At 41.0% G+C, this 20,118-nt stretch overlaps 1 protein-coding gene across 3 annotated transcripts in view; it reads right to left on the reverse strand.

The window, feature by feature from the left end:
- Window positions 1-20,118, reverse strand: part of Ptk2 (protein tyrosine kinase 2) — a 245,114-nt gene that overhangs the window by 98,396 nt on the left and 126,600 nt on the right. For all 3 annotated transcript variants that reach the window (XM_042699910.1, XM_042699909.1, XM_042699911.1), the window contains 3 exons: window positions 19,537-19,616; window positions 19,240-19,302; window positions 12,123-12,177 (listed from right to left, as the gene is read on the reverse strand). In XM_042699910.1, coding sequence (XP_042555844.1) covers window positions 12,123-12,177; window positions 19,240-19,302; window positions 19,537-19,616 — 198 coding nt within the window. The remainder of the gene's footprint in view (window positions 1-12,122; window positions 12,178-19,239; window positions 19,303-19,536; window positions 19,617-20,118) is intronic.

Genomic DNA, 20,118 nt, shown 5'->3' on the forward strand with positions numbered 1-20,118 from the left:
GAAGTCCTCAGGTAGCTTGGAGCAGTGGAGTGTTATTATCTGACTTAAGGTTTTTGGTGATTTTTGTTGGTCCTAGGGTTTGAACTCAGGGCCTGGGTGCTGTCCCAAGCTTTTTCACTCAAGGCTACCCCTCTACCACTACAGCCATAGTTCCACTTTTAGCTTTTTGGTGGTTCATTTAGTCTCATGGACATTCCTGCCCAGGCTAGCTTCAAACCACAACCCTCAGATCTCAGCTGCCTGAAGAGCTAGGATCACAAGTGTGAGCCACCTATGTCCAGCAACTTGGCTTAAGTTTTAGGGGATTTTTTTTTTTTTTTTTTTGGTCGGTCGTGGGGCCTGAACTCTGGGCCTGGGTGCTGTCCCTCAGCTCTTCAGCTCAAGGTGAGCGCTCTACCACTTGAGCTACAGCGCCACTTCTTGGCTTAAGTTTTAATAGGGATGCTGTGTTGCCAACAACAGGAAGGGAACAGGAGAGATTAGAAGCTCACCAACAAGCCAGGCAGGAAGTGACAGTTGGCACAAACACAGAAGTGGAAAGGGAGTGAGAAGTGGTCAGACTCTGGTTTCACTTTGAAAGGAGAACTAGGAGGAGATGCTGTTATATAAAAGCTGGCAATGCACTGACATGGAAAAAAACTGTGGGAAGGTGGGAAACGTATCAGAGATCAAGAGGAGCTTTCATCCACTATGGTCATGGGGCTGATGGCCTGTTGGAATGATTGGGAAATCCTGGGGAATCGAAGGATTACTAGGCCTCCAAGAGGGGAATTTAGGAGCTGTGGTCAGAAAGGGGTATACAAGGAGGGATGCTGCTATTGAAATGAGCAAGATCAGAGTGGAAGGTGGAGTACAGCAGAGGGAAGATACCTAGAAGGTGTGATACTGGGTGTGGGAGAGCACATTGTTTCTAGAGGCATGTGACCTGTGTTCTAAACACATGCCTCTAAAGCATAAATCCATTCTTGCAGAGATAGGAGAGTGTGCAAGAGTACAAGCAGGAAGACTAGTGAAATCACTGCAACAGACCCAGTCATTGACTGAGGTACATACAGACAGCACCTGCCAATCAGGTATACAGAAAAGAGGGCCACAGCCAGGTAGGCTGGCCAACACTGGTTTAACCACGACAAAGTGCAGAACTAGAGAATTAAAGCTCTTCTTTAGGTCAGATTCTGATCTGAAGTGATGAGGATCACGCTGAAGTGATGGGGTCAAGGTCAGTAGAGTTTAACCATAAAATGTATACGATGCTCTGTTGAGAAACGGCTGGCAAATATATTTGGGGGCTGTGAATCCAAGAACTAGCCCTGTGTCAAGGGACTGAAAAAGTCACTCTCTTGTCACAGGTCTTGGTCTTACTGCATTTAATTGTTGTTCCACCTTGAGACTTTCCAATTACTTGCTAAATCCACCTACTTACATCTAACTGTCCACCAATAAATAATACTATAAATATAGAGATTTGAATATTACTTCTAGTTGTCCATTAAGACAGTTTAGTCATCATAACTGAACAATACATGTTCTGGAGTTTGCTAGATAGAAACAATAAGAAGTGGGTCCATCCTCTTGGGCGCAGAACAAATCAACTAGGGAACTTCTACTCCATGATTTGGCATTTGGAATATAGTGAAGAACTGAGTTGTTCTCTAGAATTTCAGAGAAGCAGCAAAAAGAGCTCTACTTTGCATTTGTAGCTGCAGGAAGCACTGGTAATGATGTGGGTACACTGCTGGGTGGCACTGACTGAAACACACATACAAAATGGTACCTGGAAAGTCATCTTCAGACCTTCCAGATATGAACTCCGTATCTCCACAGTGACCCCTGCAAAGCAGATACTGTTTTTCCTAGAATGGTGAGCAGAGACTTAGAAAGGTTAGGACAGGGCTGGGAAGGTAGCTCAGCGGTAGGGTGCATGCCTTGCAAGCATGAGGCCCTGGGTTTGATTCCTCAGCACCACATAAACAGAAAAAGCCGGAAGTGGAGCTGTAGCTCAAGTGGTAGAGCGCTCGCCTTGAGCTGAAGAGCTGAGGAACAGCGCCCAAGCCCAGAGTTCAGGCGCCATGACCAGCAAAAAAAAAAAAAAAAAAAAAAGAAAGGTTAGGACAGCAGACAAGGGTGGGTAGAAGGGCAGGATGTAACTCCAGGCAGCATGAATTTTTCCACAGGCTCTGTGATAAGCACAAGTACCGCCTTCTCTAAGACGCTCTCTAAATTGCACCAGAAATGACGGTCACATTCTAGTTCTTTTTGTTTCTTGTTTTTCTTTTTGTCGGTCATGGGGTTTGAACTCTGGGCCTGGGCACTGTCCCTCAGCTCTTCAGCTCAAGGCGAGCGCTCTACCACTTGAGCTACAGCGCCACTTCCGGTTTTCTGGTTGTTTATTGGAGATAGGAGTCTCACGGTCTCTCCTGCCCGGGCTGGCTTTGAACCGCAATCCTCAGATCTCAGCCTCCTGAGTAGCTAGGATTACAGGCGTGAGCCACCAGCGCCCAGCTGTCACATTCTAGTTTTATCTCACTCTTTGGAATGCAGGTAAGCATGTAAGATCCGTGTGGGTGGGAGACAGCCTGTGTTATTTTCATTCCCTCCCTCTAAGAAGGTACTCAACAGCTGAAACTCAACTACATGAGTAATCTATCATAACCAGTCTCATGTGACCTAAGGCCAAATGAATAAGTAAAATCTAGCTCTGTTTTAAAACGGACACTTCACTTTCCAGAATGCTGGCTTGTTCACAGCACAGGCTGCCTCAACAGGCTGATGTTCTGGTGGTAAGCAACATCTCCATCAACAAGTAGAAAACAAGTCCGGCAGAGGCCTCAGGTCCTTGACTACCACTTCCATCTATGTGTGATGCTATGGATTATGCTACTGTAGCAGGTCAGAGAATCAAGCTGTAAACAATACAACTTTACATCTAATTTCTAACCAACTGCTTGTCTATAAATTACTGGCAATAACACCAAATATGTCCTAACAGTCATTGAATGACCCTAAAAATTCACTGTCTTCTGAACAACTAATGTACTCCTTATCAAAATGAATACCAAGAAGTGGAATCAGGTTTGGGAGTGGAAGGCCAAATAGGGAGAGGGGGGCACAGGAATGGAGGAAAGATGCAATCTTTATATTCAATGTACCTTATGTCAAAATTGAACTACGTAACTTTTGAGGATAGGGATGGGAGGAGGAAATGGGGAAGAACAGTGAACGGGGTGATGAAGACACTTTGTACTCATAACTTGATATACAGAATTATAAACTTCTCTGTACAACTATTTAATAGGAAAACAATTTTTTAAAAAAAATTACTGTCTAAAGCAGAAAAGGTCAGATAAGTTGATGTTAGGTGAAATGAACCCACAAGATAAGTATTCAAATGTTTTCTTTCTTGTGATGTTTCTAACATATTTATAAGATTATTTCTTTGTTGCTTTGTATGTCCCTCCCCACGGTATAACCCCTGCTTACACTGTATTTGATGTTGGTATAATTTGTGGAGGGGAAGGGCAAAAACAAATCGTCTAAATAGGGCTAACAGCTATTTTCCTATGTTTTTAATTGTCTGTCTGTCTGTCTGTCTACCTACCTACCTATCTTTGTGCTAGTCCTAGGGCTTGAACTCAGGGCCTGGGCTGTGTTCCTGATCTTTCTGTGCTCTTCAGCCACAGCTCCACTTGCAGCTTTTCTGGTAGTTGAGTAGAGGTAAGAGTCTCACAGACTTTCCTGCCCAGGGTGGCTTTGAAAGGCGATCCTCAGCTCTCAGGCTCCCAAGTCACTAAGATCACAGATATGAGCCACCAGCGCTCTGGTCTGCCTTTTAAATTTGGACCTCATCATGTCACCTTGGAACAGTGTCTTCTAATGACTAAAAATATATCTGGCTATGTACTGGTCCTCTACAGCTTAAGGTATCAGTTCTGGCGCAAAGTGAGTGTATTTGGTTTGGTCATCTTTCTCCATCTAAAACAAACTTGGAAATACAATGTGTATGGTGGCACAGAACTAAACCAGTCACCTTGATCATTTTATCTGCTTGAAAATTTCTGAGTAGCAACTATGTTTGAAAATAATTAATTATACAGTTGAGACAGATGTTTTGAGCTTCAATTTTATTGTATTCAATTTTTCTCATTGAGTTGAATAAATCAGTTCTCTGGAAGCTCTGAACTGGCCCATCTTACATATACACATTACCAAGAACCAAGAAGTAACAGTGACAGACAAAATCAGCTGGCTCAAGCAACTGGAGAGGAAAAACAGCATCCATCATTTGTTTCCTACAGACAATAAGAGCACCCTCTTGCTCCTAGCCAAGTGAAACCACAGCCTTGGCCAAAAGTGCACTCAAATTTTCTTACCACTCTGAATTGTGTCTACAAAGAGGGTTGTGATAACTGGACCAGAACCAGAGAATATTTGCCATCTGAAGGAAGTTCCACAGTTAGCTTTTTTATAAGAAAAATACCGTTAAATGCATTGGTTCTTTCCTAATTTCTCAGTGAAAAGAAACTAACAAAATCAAATTTTCAAGGGTACTTGATACTAATCTATGCATTTCCATAACTGACAGGAGCATCAGGACTGTACTACAGTGCACTTCAACACCTGTTTTGTTTGCCCAGATTTAGGAAACAAGTCATTTATCTATTGCATTACCCAATTTTAAACCAATTCATAGTATTAATCAGGAAGAATATGACGCTTCTTCAAATGAAGTAGTATTGTTGGAGTGAACCATCAGATTGTTGCTAGTCAGTTACATAAACAAATAACTATTGGTCAACCTAATGATTATCAAATGTTGCTAGCAACAACAGATTCCTGGGGCTTCTCAGATGAAAATGTTAATTTTCCATAAATGACTGAGCAGCTAAGAGTATGTTATTAAGAAATAATTACCCCCTACCTCCACTTAGTATGGACCGATTAGCGGTGCATGCAGAGTACCTTCCCTCTCATTTACAGGGGTTCACTTCACAGCATGGACTCAGAGGCCGGTGTTCACTCTGAACACAGGATTCATTCAAGTTCTGACACACCACACCATAGATCCCAGGAATGCCCTGTACAAAATGAATGTACCAAGCAGCCCGTTTCTGCTGATCATAGTTATGAATATAATACCTATTTTCCCCCTTTCTCCCCTATTTATTTTTATTTACATCTATCTATCTATCTATCCATCCATCCATCCATCCATCCATCTATCCATCCATCCATTCATCCATTCATCCATACTATGACTTGCTGTCCCTTAGCTTTTTCCCTTAAGTTACACTTGAGTTACATCTCCACTTCCATCTTTTTTTGGGTGGTTAACTGGAGATAAAGAGTTTCACAAACTTTCCTGCCTGGGCTGGCTTTGAACCAAAATCCTCAGATCTTAGTCCCCTGAATAGGTAGGATTAGTCAGGTAAGCTGGCTATTTAAGAATTCCTGACAGCCGGGCGCTGGTGGCTCACGCCTGTAATCCTAGCTATTCAGGAGGCTGAGATCTGAGGATCGTGGTTCAAAGCCAGCCCGGGCAGGAGAGACCGTGAGACTCCTATCTCCAATAAACCACCAGAAAACCGGAAGTGGCGCTGTAGCTCAAGTGGTAGAGCACTCACCTTGAGCTGAAGAGCTGAGGGACAGTGCCCAGGCCCAGAGCTCAAGCCCCACAACCGACCAAAAAAAAAAGAATTCCTGACAGAAGGGGAAACAAAGGAGGAGGCAACAATACTTGATAAGAAATGTACTCATTTCCTTGATCATGTAATTTGTAACCCCTCTGTACAGTATTTTCACAATAAAAAAAATTAATAAAAATTAAAATTAAAAAAAGAATTCCTGACAGTACTCTAGAAAATAATTTAAGTTTATTGCTTGAAAAGTAGATGGATCCTTCAAAAATCTGATATTAATGCTGTTTTACCATTTCTGCTTCTGACCTTACACTTTTATGTTTTAAAGTATATTTAACTAAATTAAAATCCAGAGAAGCTAGTGGCTCATGCTTGTGATCTTAGCTACTCGAGACTAGCTCTTACAGTTTGAAGCCAGCCTGGGGGAAAACGTAACTAGCAAGAGAAGGTGAAAGCAGCGCAGGAAAAAACTAAAGGGATAGTGCCCAGACCCTGAGCTCCAGCCCCAGCACTGACACAATACTAATTTCCCTTATCTGCAATAAATAGTATACATCTAGGATAATTTTATCAGATGATCAGAAAAGCTCAAAAGCTACATACATATGACCATATATGATGATGCCAAGCAAAATGAACCCTAGGATATGGACACAGAGGTTTTCTTTGTTGTTGTTCTTAATGTACTCTGTGATTTTTTTCTTTGTTTCTTTTATATGTTCTTCCTCCTATGGTATATCCCCTGTTGTCACTGTATTTGATTTTGGCACCTTGCATCTTGTATACAGATTTATCTAATTTGGGGAGAGGAAGGGGAATAACAAAATGCTGAAACAAGGACACAGGATGACCCATTGCAACAATGATACTCACAAGACACTATGTTGGAAATGAACCTTACAACTTTGGGGAGGTGAGGAGTGGGGAGGGAAGGAATACTGGGAGAAAAACAAAGGAAGGGGTAACAATGCCTGCAAGAAATGTACTCATTGCCTTACTGATGTAACTGTAACCTTTCTGTACAACATCTTTACAGGAAAATTTTAAGAAGTAAAAAAATTTGAAAAACAGAAAACAAAGTCTGGTTGCTTTGACTTCCTGTCTAATTTTAGTTGTATGGTACAGCTGCCAAGATAGTCCTGTCTATCATACAATGGCGTGCCTAAGACAATCAAGATGCAGTATGAATCAGTGAATCAGACTTGATATTCTCTAGTGACCTCCACAGTCCCTGTCCAAACCCTACAAATATACATATAGCAACTTATTTCCTCAGCCATCTTCTGCTGGGACAGCCCTTTGGTCTATGGTCTTGACCTTTAAGCTTTTTTTTTTTTTTTTTGGGGGGGGGGGGGGTCCGGTCGTGGGGCCTGAACTCTGGGCCTGGGCGCTGTCCCTCAGCTCTTTAGCTCAACACTAGAGCTCTACCACTTGAGCCACAGTGCCACTGCTGGCTTTTTTCTTTTTGCTTATGTGGTGCTGAGGAATCGAACCCAGGGCCTCATGCATGCAAGGCAAGCGCTCTACCAATGAGCCACCTTCCTAGCCCCTTGACCTGCAAGCTTTTGATGAAGCAAGATTTGGGTATTATGAAAAAAAAATGATTTTAAAGATGTGTCTCTAGAACTACTAATATCAGAGCCAGAAATTTACAGTATCTTGCAAAGTATTCTTAGTAACTGAGGCATATATTTATTGTAGAATCTGGTTTTGGGACCTAACAGTTAATCCAAGCTCCACTAAATATAATAAATCCTGTCAACAAGTCAATATGAATGTTAACTACAAAATCTCTCTCAACATTTCAAAAGAGAAAAAAAAGGCAGATTAAAATAAATGACTTTTGGGGAAACAAATATATAGACACAATATTTATGAAAAAGCAAATATTAATTGACCTAACAATTCTATAAGACTATTCCAGAAAAAAACAAGAAACCAGATCTGAGCTTGTTAATTGGAATTTCACAGGCAAAAATACTGAAGGGGCTGAACAAAACCCAATTAGTATTGTAGTGTTAACACTCTGTGGGCTTATCTTACATCAGTACCATGTTCCAAGACAGCTTGATGGCAACCGGTGCTATGCTGAAAGAATTCATGTAATGGTGATGAAATCTTGGTTTAAGGATATGAATTCCAGACTAAGCTATGTAAAAGGTCAAATTTGGCTTATGAAGTCACAATACTTCCTTACTATTAAAAGGCATGTGGGTCAGACCAAAAGAAGGAAACACGAGTGCAATGCCTAAGTGCCTCTTCATATCCATATAAAAAATACATACGGAAACAACTCCAAAGTATGGAAACAAGGTATCTCTTTTCCCCCCTTAATTCTGTTAATGATTCTGTCTTCTTTATGTAGAGTGTATTTGCGTGTATATCTGAGGGACAGCACAGAACTCAAGGAAAACAGAGTGTAAGAGTGCAGCGGTGTAGCTCACTGGACACTGATGAAAGTGAACTCAACTCATGGGTGAAGACGGGAGGGAGGGACTAGAAGAGAGTGAGGGAAGACACTGACTCATGTAATTTTTCTGTACATCACATTTATAATAACTACATAATCTTTTTAAAAGGGCATGTGGGAAAACATCTCAAAGAACCTAATATACGAGCTACTCCACGAATGGATCAATCTAAAAATACTAGTAGCTAAAAACTAATTCTATTTACATGAAAACCAGAGCAGTGGCACTTATGAAAAAGCACACCTGCTCTGTTTTCGAAGTTTCCTAATTCCCTCAGCTGTGCAGACATCTCCAGGACAGCAAAAGTACTTCTCTGGTTTTGAACTTTACCATCTTCTTGGTATCTTATTTAATTTAACCTCCACGCCTTTTCTTGCCTTTTACCCTCTTTCCTCATCTTTCACATTGCTGTTAAGCATTTGAGTTTTCATTTTTGTAAGATTTACCAACTAATACTATGTGCAGACTCAAACCCAGCATGAAGTATGGGGAATCCCACAGACACTATCTTGGCCCTCGTGGACCTTAAAATACATTGCAGAGAAGAAAATGCAACAGGTAAATATGACTCAATTACAAACTCAGAGAGTAAAAGGAACATTTAACAAGCAAAAGCTGCGTGCCTGTGGCTTACACCTGTAATCCTAGCTACTCAGGAGGCTGAGACCTGAGGTTCACAGTTTGGAGCCAGCCCAGACAGGAAAATTGTGACTCTCATCTCCAATAAACTACTCAGAAAAGGCCAGAAGTGGCACTGTGACTCAAGTGGTAGAACATCAGCCTTGAGCAGAATAAGCTCAGGGACAGCACCCAGACCCTGGGGACTGGCAGAGAAAGGGGGGAGGGGAGAGGGAGGGAGAGAGGGAGAGAGGGAGAAAGAGGGAAAGAGAGGGGGGGAGGGAGGGAGGGAAAGAGGAAGGGAGGGAGCGACAACAAGCAAATACTGCTTATCTAGGATACTGTTATCTAGGACAAAAAAGTATGGAAGACTGCAAAAGAGAACTCTGGAGCTAAGGTATGGAAGATGCAGGCATGGAGGGTAGGACTGGGCCCCCACTGCACCCCCATGGGCATCTGCTCACATTGCACAGCTGTGACCTGTACCCACACATCCCTGTTTCATGTATATCTATAAAGATCAGTCTTACTTCTGCAATAGCTATGTTTGTATATAAAAACACACAGAGAACTTACAGTAATACAGAGGCTACCAAAGGTCTCACTGAGAAGCCCTGAATGATACTATTAATGTGATATAACCATTCACTGAACATCATGTAGAGCACTCTTCTATCCAATGGCAATGTAAAATCAGTCAAGTTTTAGCTTGCCCTTGTTTAACATCCAAGGCATTCCAGTCAAGCCTAAGTCCCATTTTACCAATACCAGGACAGTGGCCAGCCTGCCCCTGCCAAACCTCCGAAGGGGCACAACTGTCATTCTCTAGTGAGTATCTTGGACCTCCACCATGCCAACCTTCACTTAAATGCTCTTCTGTAACTGCAGTGGGCACTAGCCCTCAGTCTGTGGAAACTTGAAGATGCAAACAGCATGTGTACTCTCTTATCTCTGCTACACTGAAGGAGTGGGCCCTGCAGCAGAGGGGCTCCAGAAGAACTGCAAACCCAACCACCAGTTCCAGCATTTCACTAGTGGGACACACACAAATGAACATTTCCAATGTAGAGGCTGAAACATCAGGAAGATCAAGACACTTTCCCTCTACTGCTCCTCAGTGCACATCCCGCTGGCAGTCTCCCCGCAGCAGCACGAAGGAGGGATACACGCTGCCATCAATCAGGCTTGGAAGGGGGCAGGAATGAGACTGGGCTTCAGACTGGTAGGAACCAGGTCTGGACACAGGGCTGCCACAGAACACAGCTGATAAACTCTATCAGTGATGTGATCAAGTGAGGGCACAGATCTGGGGTGATCAGAACAGCTCTGATCATACTCAGAAGCAGATTCTGTACTGTGCCACAGATCCTAGGTGCACTTGTCCCGGTCACATGCTCTGAAGTGTGACCCCTGGCCTTCCACTGTAGGTGGAAGAGGAGTGCTGCTGTCCTCCCAGTGCTAGACTGACCTACTGAGCTCATCCTACATCCACAGCTCTGAGAGACTTCACCTGTACTGACCACTCACTCCTTCCACGGGCTTTCTGCTCAGAAGCTGGTTTTGGAAACTGAAATATAGAAAGACTAGGTTATTTGCCCCAAGTGATGGCTGATTTGCTTTGAAGCAGAGTTCTCATCAAGGCAGCATGGCTTTGGGCCAGTTTTCTTAATCTTGATACTGTTACACTCTTTCATATGCACACCTTATCCTACATAAGCCTCATTGACAGGATACATATGTGATCATAAAAAAAAAAAGAGTAAAAACAGTCATTGTTCATGAACTGCCACATAATAGGTACTGTGCTAAATGAAATATATGTCTCTGCTCAATATTCACACAAACCCTACAAAATTTTCTTCACTGTAGAAATAAGGAACGAGGCCCCACACTGACAGACTGGAAAATGTCAGCATTTATCTAAGCTGGTCCTGTCATGACCACAAAGTCTGTGTCCTTTTACTGCATTTGAATGTCTGGACCTGAGTTCTGGACTGGCTGGGACTTCAGAGTTCCTCTCTTTGTTCCCAATGGTTTCTCTGCCACAGTAGGAACTATGGGGAAGGAGAAGAACTGATGTTTTCCCAAGTTGCTGATGGGAAAAATGTCCATATGGTAGAATCAAGAGAAGACAGACCTTCAGGTTACATGAATATACCCATAAAGAATGCAAACAGAATACACTGATACGCATGTGCATGAGCACACACATGTGCACGCACGCGCGCGCGCGCGCACACACACACGCGCACACACACACACACACAGAATGTACTGATAGGCACACACATAAAGAATGCAATAATAGGCAAACATATACACAGAATACCCTGAAATGCAACCACAGAATGCACTGTCATGCAAACACACAGAATGCATGGATATGTAGACACACGCAGAATACTAACATGCAAACACACATAGAATGAAGATTTGTATATATATGCAGACTGCACCAATATGCAAACACAAACAGAATATACTGATATGTACACACAGAGAGAGAATACACTAATCTACACACACAGAATGCAATAACATGCACAGAATACACTGGTAAGCACACACAGAATGTACTGAAATGCAAACAAAAACAAAATGCACTGATATGTAAATACACACAGAATACATTGATATGCATTCACACAGAATACACTGTTAGGCACATATAGAATATGCTGATATGCATACACAGATATATGTCCTGATATAACACATACACACATAATGCACCAATATATTTATGTGAATATACATATATACATAGTATTTATGATGCCACCACAATTTTTTTTTTTGGTGGGGTTAGTTCTAGGATTTAAACTCAGGCCTTTTTTTGCTAGGTAATCATGCTTACCACTTGTGCCATGTCTCTAGTCCTTGTGCTATTTGCTCATGACTTTACCAGTGCTTCCCAGAGAGTTACAATGATCAATCTGTTATCTGAAATACAGTCTTGCTAAGTTTTAATGAGGGTGGCTTCAGATTGTAATTCTCCAGTCTCTGTCTTCCAAATAGCTAGATTATGGGTATAAACCACTGTGCTTGGCAATACCACAATTCTTTTAGATAATCTTCCTTTTTGTCTGTGTATCAAAGTATCTGAGACTTAAAAGTCACCTAGGTGACAGGGATAGGATACTGAAGGAAAAATTGTTTTCATTTGTACTTAGGAAAATATCACATATAATTCAGAATTGAAGCCATGGTTTTATGGGAGAAAGCTGACCTTGTAAAAGCCAACTTACCATTAACATGATTAAAGTAACTCAGCTTTTCAAATGATAATTTTTACATGTAAGGGAGAAAACTGTATCATTTTTTTTCCCAAAGCAATTCATCACTGGAGAAAAGGTATTGGCATAATTTCATTTATGATAAAGGAGACTCTAATTACCTTGACAGAATCCAGTAAACTCTTAGGAAAAAATCGCTTTAAGCCAACATCTTTTCTGAAATATAAAAAGAAGCATATTAACAAATGATACCATCAAATCAATTAATAACATACTTGCAAGAACATGAAAGCACTTTAAACTATTTGTCCTCCCACTTACTATTCAGGAAGGACATAAGTATAACAAGGCTCCAATTTACCGGTAGGTAGGTAGAAGTTATTTTCTAGCTATATACAAAAAACAAGAATCCAAGTAAGTAGAAACCTTTGTTCTTCTTCACTCTTTTTGAATGAAAAACTTTCTGAAACACTGAATCTTTGTAAATCACAATGGGTAACAAAATTGTTGTTTAAAGAAAGCATTTGGCCTGATTAAAAATAGATTCAGGGTATATTCTGGAATTTTTTAAATTAAATTTCAGCAATTTCCTAAGTCAGGCAATAAAACCAAGTTTTCCATTATTAGGAGCATTGAAATAGTTGGTCAAAAAAAAACCAGACTGTTAAGAACATTTTGATTGCTTTTCTCCTTGCTTTAGGTATCAAGTTACCAAATTTGGGCCAGCATGGCACCTGGGTGCCTCTAGGGAAAATACAGAAAAATCAAGAAGCAAAGTGAAATATGGGTATCTTATTCACAGTCATCTAAGGAAACAAACTGAATATGAACTATCAAAAAAAGCATTTTTTCCAAAATTAAATTATCTGATTCATCCTCATCCAAACATTTAAATCCCTTATTCTATACGTTAACCTAACCTAAACCTTGTTAAATTCAACTATAGTCTCAGTTTTCACTTATTTCCCCCATTTTCTTCTCTTTGTGTTGGCCCCTGGGCTTGAACTCAGGGCCTGGGCACTATCCCTGAGTTTTTGTGTTCAAGGCCAATGCTCTACCACTTGTGTTACAGCTCCACTTCCACCATTTTTGGTAATTCATTGGAGATGAGTCTTGTATATTTTCCTGCTGGGGCTGGCTTTGAACCATCATTATCAGATCAGCCTCCTGAGTAGCTAGGATTATAGGCATGTGCCACCTGTGCTCGGCTCTCATTCTTTTATTTTTATTATTATGTTCACTACATCCTACAAACCTTTTTCTCAGTTCTAAGACATATTGTTTCCCGGTTTTAGCTATTGGTTACTTCAAACAACTCCTGTTTCCCTTTCTCTCTAACTACTTTCACTTGCCTCTGCAGAACTGCCATTATTTATCCCTTCTTGGCCTTTGGCTAAGAAAAAGTCAACAACTGGTATTACCTAATTTGATTTGGGGACATGAAGAAGAAAAAGACCTACCCACGTTTCTTTTATTGTTTCCTCCTTATGACTCTAATACACTACTGGAGAAGGAAAAAAGGGTACTCTATATAAAAGAAGATGTGGTCTAGCCCATTATTCCTCCCTCAGCAGTTTCTTTCCTGTCTATCCTATCAAGCTTCTATTCCATAGTAAAAAGCACACTTTCCAATCAGAGTTCTGGATTTGAATCTGGCTCTGCCATAACAATGGGGGTCTAGCTACAACACCCAGGAACCTCTGTGATCCACTTGTAAGGTGGGGCTGCCAAATCCTACTGTATGCAGTGGTGCCAGGAGTAAAGGTGGACCTATAAAGGTCCTAGAACTCTGTAGCAGAAATGCTCATTCCTCTGGAAATGCTCTAACAGTCCCTCTGGTTAAGAGGACAAGAGGACAGAAGACAGTGTAATAGCAAAGGTCTCTGTGTGTGTGTGTGTGTGTGTGTGTGCGCGCGCGCACACACAGGTGGGAAGAAGCGGTATGACCCTGTGGACACTGCGGACAAGGCAGCAGGGCTAAGTAGCCAGACCAAGTACATGAGAGTGGGGGAGAGAAGAGGTGGAGTGCTGACATCTCCTCCAAGCCAGGGAAGCCTTATGGCACCAACAGTTCAATTTCTGACATCTGGGCCTGGGTCAGACACATGCCTTCCTTCCAGGCCCAGATGTCAGCCAGGTTTTGGAGAGAAGACCAGGGCATGGATGGCCTCTTCTCAGCAGGGAGGCTGTCTACATCCATGAGGGAGGCTGTTTAGACATCCATTTTCTCAGAGACAGGTGGAGAGAATGGATTTATCACACATATTTCTGTCACTAATGGGAAAATTAAAGTTGGACAAAGAGGATGTACATTGAAGAAAAAGGAAAGGGCATATTTGTTTTTGGTTTTTTTTTTTAATTGTGAAAATACCGTACAGAGGGGTTACAATTACATGAGCAAGGCATATTTTTTATGTTAATCATTTGTATATGACTTCAAAGCTCCCTCTGAATTGATGTTACTATTAATGTTACTTTTACTTCAAAGGTAAAGAAAAGTCCATTAGAAAGACAAAAAGCTTACAGTCAATGCATACAGCATGAATACAGTTTTTTCTACTACTTTTAAGTAATAATGAATTTACAATATTTGTTACAACTATTTGTTAGAACTAGCATCTGTTAGAACTATTAGATATACTGCAGGTGAGAAAATAAAACAGAGGCCAAAGTACTGCAAACATGGATTCATTCAACATTGTCTCCAATGGACTCTAAAAGACCAACTACCTTAGCCTCTTGTGGTGGAGAAGCCTCAGTGTTCAAAGTTTTGGGAAAAACCTATTCCAGGCATCTAAATTTCAATCTCTCTCAGGAAACCAAGTAAAGGCTTTAATATGAGGCTGTCTCTCTCTAGGCTGGGTTTGAACTGGATTAGAGATGCAAACTACTATGCAGAAGCTTTACCTCAGGTGATAGACACAGTCTCTTTGAGTCTATATTCTACAAAACTACTGTATAAGTGAATTAAAAAATAAATAAAACTTACAAGCTGGTGTTGGTAGTTCATGCCTGTAATCCTGGCTACTCAGCAGGCTGAGATATGAAAATTGTGATTAGAAGCCAGCCGGGCAGGAAGGTCCATAAGACTCTCATCTCCAATTAACCACCATTTAGATAATAGAAGTAGAGCTGTGGCTTAAGTGGAAGAGTGCTAGCACAAAAGTTCAGGGACAATGCCCTGAGTTAAAGCTCCAGGTTCAGGCACATGCACGCACACACACACACACATACACATACGTACACAGACAAAAACTACACATCATAAAAAACTAAACTACAGAGCTTCATTACAGCTCATTAGTGTTAACTACAAAAGGGTGCATCCTGAATGCATTTAAACCCCCAAAAAGCCTAGCCCACCGGAAGGTTTCAAAATTCTGCCAAACCCTGGTTATTAGTTCCCCATCATCAATTCAGAAGGACCTTTGGAGTGACACACAAATGACAGATTAGTGCTATGTTGTCCAATACAACAGCTATTAGTTACCATTAACTTTATATTTCTGTCCTGCTCTCATGAGCTACGTCCCAAGTGTTCAGGAGCCCCAACTGGTCAGTGACTACTGGTTAGACAGAGTGACTCAGGGTTTCCATCACCTCAAGTGGAAAGCTGCAATGTGCAAGGTCACAATGAACACTTTGGGGTTCTGGGAGCCCTGTATCCCTAGCCTCCAGGTGGTAAACCTGAGGGCTTCCCAGTAAGACAAGGAGGGGTGTGATAGGTGATCTGGGTAACAGGACAACTACCATGGTACACACAAGGCTCCTAAACCCCTGGGAATATGGAAGTTGAGATGAGAAGGGTACTCACTAACCATGTATAGCAGCACCAAAGTTGTCTTAGGACAGCGCTATTCCACACCAGCACTCTCTCCGTGGGGCCCTGTCTGTCCACAGAGGGAGACCTCAAGAGGCCCTCCGCATTTTCTGCTTCTTGTTTGCCCATTGGGACTATAATCTGTTCTGCAAGTGCCACATTATTTCAATGTGAAGCCACAGAGCAGTCTGTGCTCATCTGGTTACTCACCAAATTATCTGAGAAGACAGCACCACCCAGACCAAAGGGAAGAAACATTATTCGAATATTTCCTGCTCCTTTTTTGGGGTGTTTTGTTTGTTTGTTTGTTTGACAGGGTGTCTCTGAAGCCTGGACTCTATATAGCTCATACGGCCTGAACTCATGAACCTCCTGCCTCAGTCTCAAGTGCTGGTATTATAGATCTGTGTTACCACATCTGACCTAGACTTTCTCTTTCTTTAAATTTACTGAGGTAAACATCTGCTCCACAGTATAAAAGGTACAAGACAATAAACATTCAATAAATATGACACTAAAGATACAGAGTAAGATTTTTAGGGATATAAAAGTATTAAATTTTTTTGCTGTACTAGAGTTTGAACTCAGGCTCTTGTACTTGCTCAATTGGTACTCTATCATTTGAGTCATACCTCTAGCCATGGTAATTATTTTGATGAAGGCTAATGAAGTCTAGCCAATTTTTCTGCCTGAACTGGTCTCAAACCATGACCACCCAGATCTCAGCCTCCTGAGTATCTGGAATAACAGACATGAGACATAGGCACCCAGTTCTTAAAGTTATTTTTGTGATCAATTTTAAGCCAGAAATCTATTATATTTAACAGTCCTTTAAGGAAACTGTTGACTGATGGGACCTGCTTTCTCTTTCCCTTTATTCAACCTCCAAATCACCTCTGCACTGATTCCTGCCACATTTAGTAGCTCTGAAATAGTGTACTCATACTCGAAGAGCTATGATCTCCTCATTGCCTGCCTTTACTTAGATGACAGCACACTAACCACCCAGAATGGCCTGAAAGGAAAGTTGTGTGGAATGATTCCTCTACCCCACATCTGTGCACAGCACTCCAAGGACTGCTGAACTATTCACAGCCTGTGATCTTGTGTACACATGTGAGTGTAAACTACCATATAACAAGCTTTTACAGACCTCAGCTTAGCTCATGCACTATTGATTTTTAAAGAAACTAAGCATTTAAGGATAACTCTATTTCTCTTTTGGGATTTATTTCTCTTAAGACTCTGGTCTTATCTTTGGACTTCAATACACTGTGGCCATAATTTTATCAATATTCAAAGCCTGGGTATAAAAGCAACCAAAACTAACTTGAAGATATATAACTTAAATGTGTATTCTCATATAGGTATTTGTATCTAATCCTTTCTCCAAAATGTTCATAACAGTATTTTTAGTCAAAAAGTAGTTCTTAGGTACTTAAACCTCAAGATTAACTGAATAGAGCCTTCCCACAATCCTTGATAATGAATTATCACTGTGAGCTGGCAAGGTCCTAAAAGGGAAACACACATACAGTACACAGCTGTATCCTGGACAGCAGAGAACAGAGCATGTCATACCTTTCCCCTTCATGAAGGCTAAACAGCCATGAGATGAGTGAAGACTGGCAGCCACCTCTGACCATGAGAAGGCCATGGCTTATGGAATGGCAAGATGGAAGGAGCCAAGGCCCCAGAGACCGAGTAAGTCCTGGACAAGTCCTACACCCACTGTCTAGGATTTGCTTCAGTGAGAGAGAAGCACACTGATGCCAACTCCTGCTTCCTCCAGTGGCACCCCATTCTGCCCTGTACTACAGGCAGTTAAAGACAGCCCTGACCACGAAGACAGGAAAGACACTGAAGACAAAGCACAGATATAATTAACCTCAGTTGATTAAAAAAAAAAACTTTTTACAATATTTTTTCCAGTGCTGAGAACGGAACCTAGGCCAACATGCAAGCTAGCTAAACATTTTATAAGTGAAGTATACAACAGCTCTCCCTCACTGAAGCTTAAGTTTTAAATTTATTCATTCAAGAAATATCTATAGAATGCCTAATATATTTTAGGTACGCTGTTAAGTATTAGAAATGCCAGCAGAGGCCAATGCTGATGCAGCTACTTTCTAAGAGAAAGGAGAGACAATTATATAAACAATTATAATAAAATATACTAGGAGGCTATCCCAGGTAAAAACAAGACTTTCTCAAAATAACTAAATCAAGAGCCAGGTTCTGGTGGCTCACACCTATAATCCTAGCTACTCAGAGGCTGAGATCTGAGGATCATGGTTCGAAGCCAGCTGGGGCAGGAAAGCCCATGAGACTCTTATCTCCAATTAATCACTCCAGAAAACTCAAAGTGGCACTGGCTCAAAGTGGTATAATGAGTGCTAGCTTTAAGTGAAAAAGCTCAGGGAGAATGTCCAGGCCTCGAGTTCAAGTTTCAGGACCAAATAAATAAATAAATAAAAATAAAGCTGAGCATTGGTAGCTCACACCTGTAATTCTAGCTACTCAGGAGACTCATCTGAGGTTTGCAGTTTGAAGCCAGCCCAGGCAGGAAAGTCCATGAGACTCTTACCTCCAACAAACAACTCAGAAAAAGCTGGAAATGGAGCTGTGGTTCAAGTGGTAGAGCACTAGCCTTGAGCACAAAGAGGCTCAATAACAACAAACACTCAAGTCCAGAGTTCAACCCTTAGCACCAGCAATACATACATACATACATATTTACATAAAATACACTATATGCAAAAATTACTAAAAATAAACTTCAAGCTGACCTCATGTCTATAATCTTAGTTAGCTACTCAGGAAGCAGAGATTTGAGGATCATGGTTTAAAGCCAGCCCAGGCAGGAAAATCTGTAAGACTCCTATATACAAACTACTAAGCTACCCAAAAAGCTGAAAGGGAGCTGTGACTCAAGAAGTAGAGCACAAACCTTGAGCAAAATAAATTCTGGGACAGCAACTAGGCCCTGAGTTCAAGCCTCAGGATTGACCAATCAATCAATTAATGCATAGTGTCATGAGCCTGGCCTGACAGGTACATGGGAACATATGCTAGAGAAATCCAGTCCACTCTCACCTAGAGATAAACATGAAACCCTATTGTCCATTTGCTTTTACAAAGTATAGAATAATTAATAAGTAATTTATAGGCAATTCTGGATTTCAGTGTAAAATATGAGTTATTCCAGTGAGAGTCAATCTACAAACACAAAAATGTCTATAGCATTTGACAGAACATGCACATTAGCACTAAGGCATTTAAGAACAAATTAAAATGTTAACAAAATTAATGTCTTCAAGAATCTTTTCTTAAAACTTTCCCTCATATCAATATACAGGTTTGGGAAATAGCAATATTTCAGTCAATACTTAAGTCAAGATAAATTAGCATGATTTATCTGAATCTTCACAAGTGTAGCTCCAGTGTGTAATACTTACTCCAATACTTCATAGTTAGACTTCTTTTCTAACGCATTGCCTCGCATCTCCCAGTATGATCGCCTAAAATCAGGGAAGATATAAATGTGTATGTGTATACAAGGAATCGTTTGTTGTTAAAAAACAAAAACTGGGGAGAGGTGCCTAAGCAGAGTAAATAAATAATTCATAGTTTTGTCACAGTCCATCCAAGATTTTGTTGATAATAGTATAAGGAAAGGGAAAATATCTGGAAATTTTTCAAAAATAATGAGAAATACGAATGAATACAGAATACAGCATACAGTTGCCACCTACCGTATTTCTAGACAACCCAACTTCAAAGCAATCTCCTGGTCCACCTGATCAGCTATCTCTAACATGTAGTCACTCTTCACCTGTGATAGAAGGAATGGGAAATAGCTGTTTTTTAAAGGAATAGTTTTTCAATGCAATTGCTTGATAAACTTCTGCTGAGTACCTTGTACATGTCTGTTTAAACTGTGTCAATATCTATGCTTAATTCTAAACAGAAAATTAGTATTATCAAAAATAACCAAAAGAGTAGCATTTTCCTACCAAAAGAGGCCCTTATAGGCTAAGAAAGCACACATGGAACTTCAGAAACAGCTCACACGCTGCACTACATTTATGTGAAGGTTCTGTATGCCTTTCCCAGGTGTTCAAAAGCAAAAACAAACTGGGACCTCTCCTCTAATATACAGTGAGACAAGCCTAACTACGTATATCCCAGGAGGACCCTGAACATGTGCCTCTCCTGCCTCTGCCCTCTTGAGTGCTGAGACAGACGCGTGAGAAAGCTCAGCCATTACTGGTCAGTACTCACAAGTGACTGAAAACCAGTATATGTTTCCACCACACATACTAGTCAGGCTAAAT

The sequence above is a fragment of the Dipodomys spectabilis genome, unplaced genomic scaffold, assembly GCF_019054845.1.
Source record: "Dipodomys spectabilis isolate Male_0828 unplaced genomic scaffold, ASM1905484v1 ptg000264l, whole genome shotgun sequence".
NCBI lineage: Eukaryota > Metazoa > Chordata > Mammalia > Rodentia > Heteromyidae > Dipodomys > Dipodomys spectabilis.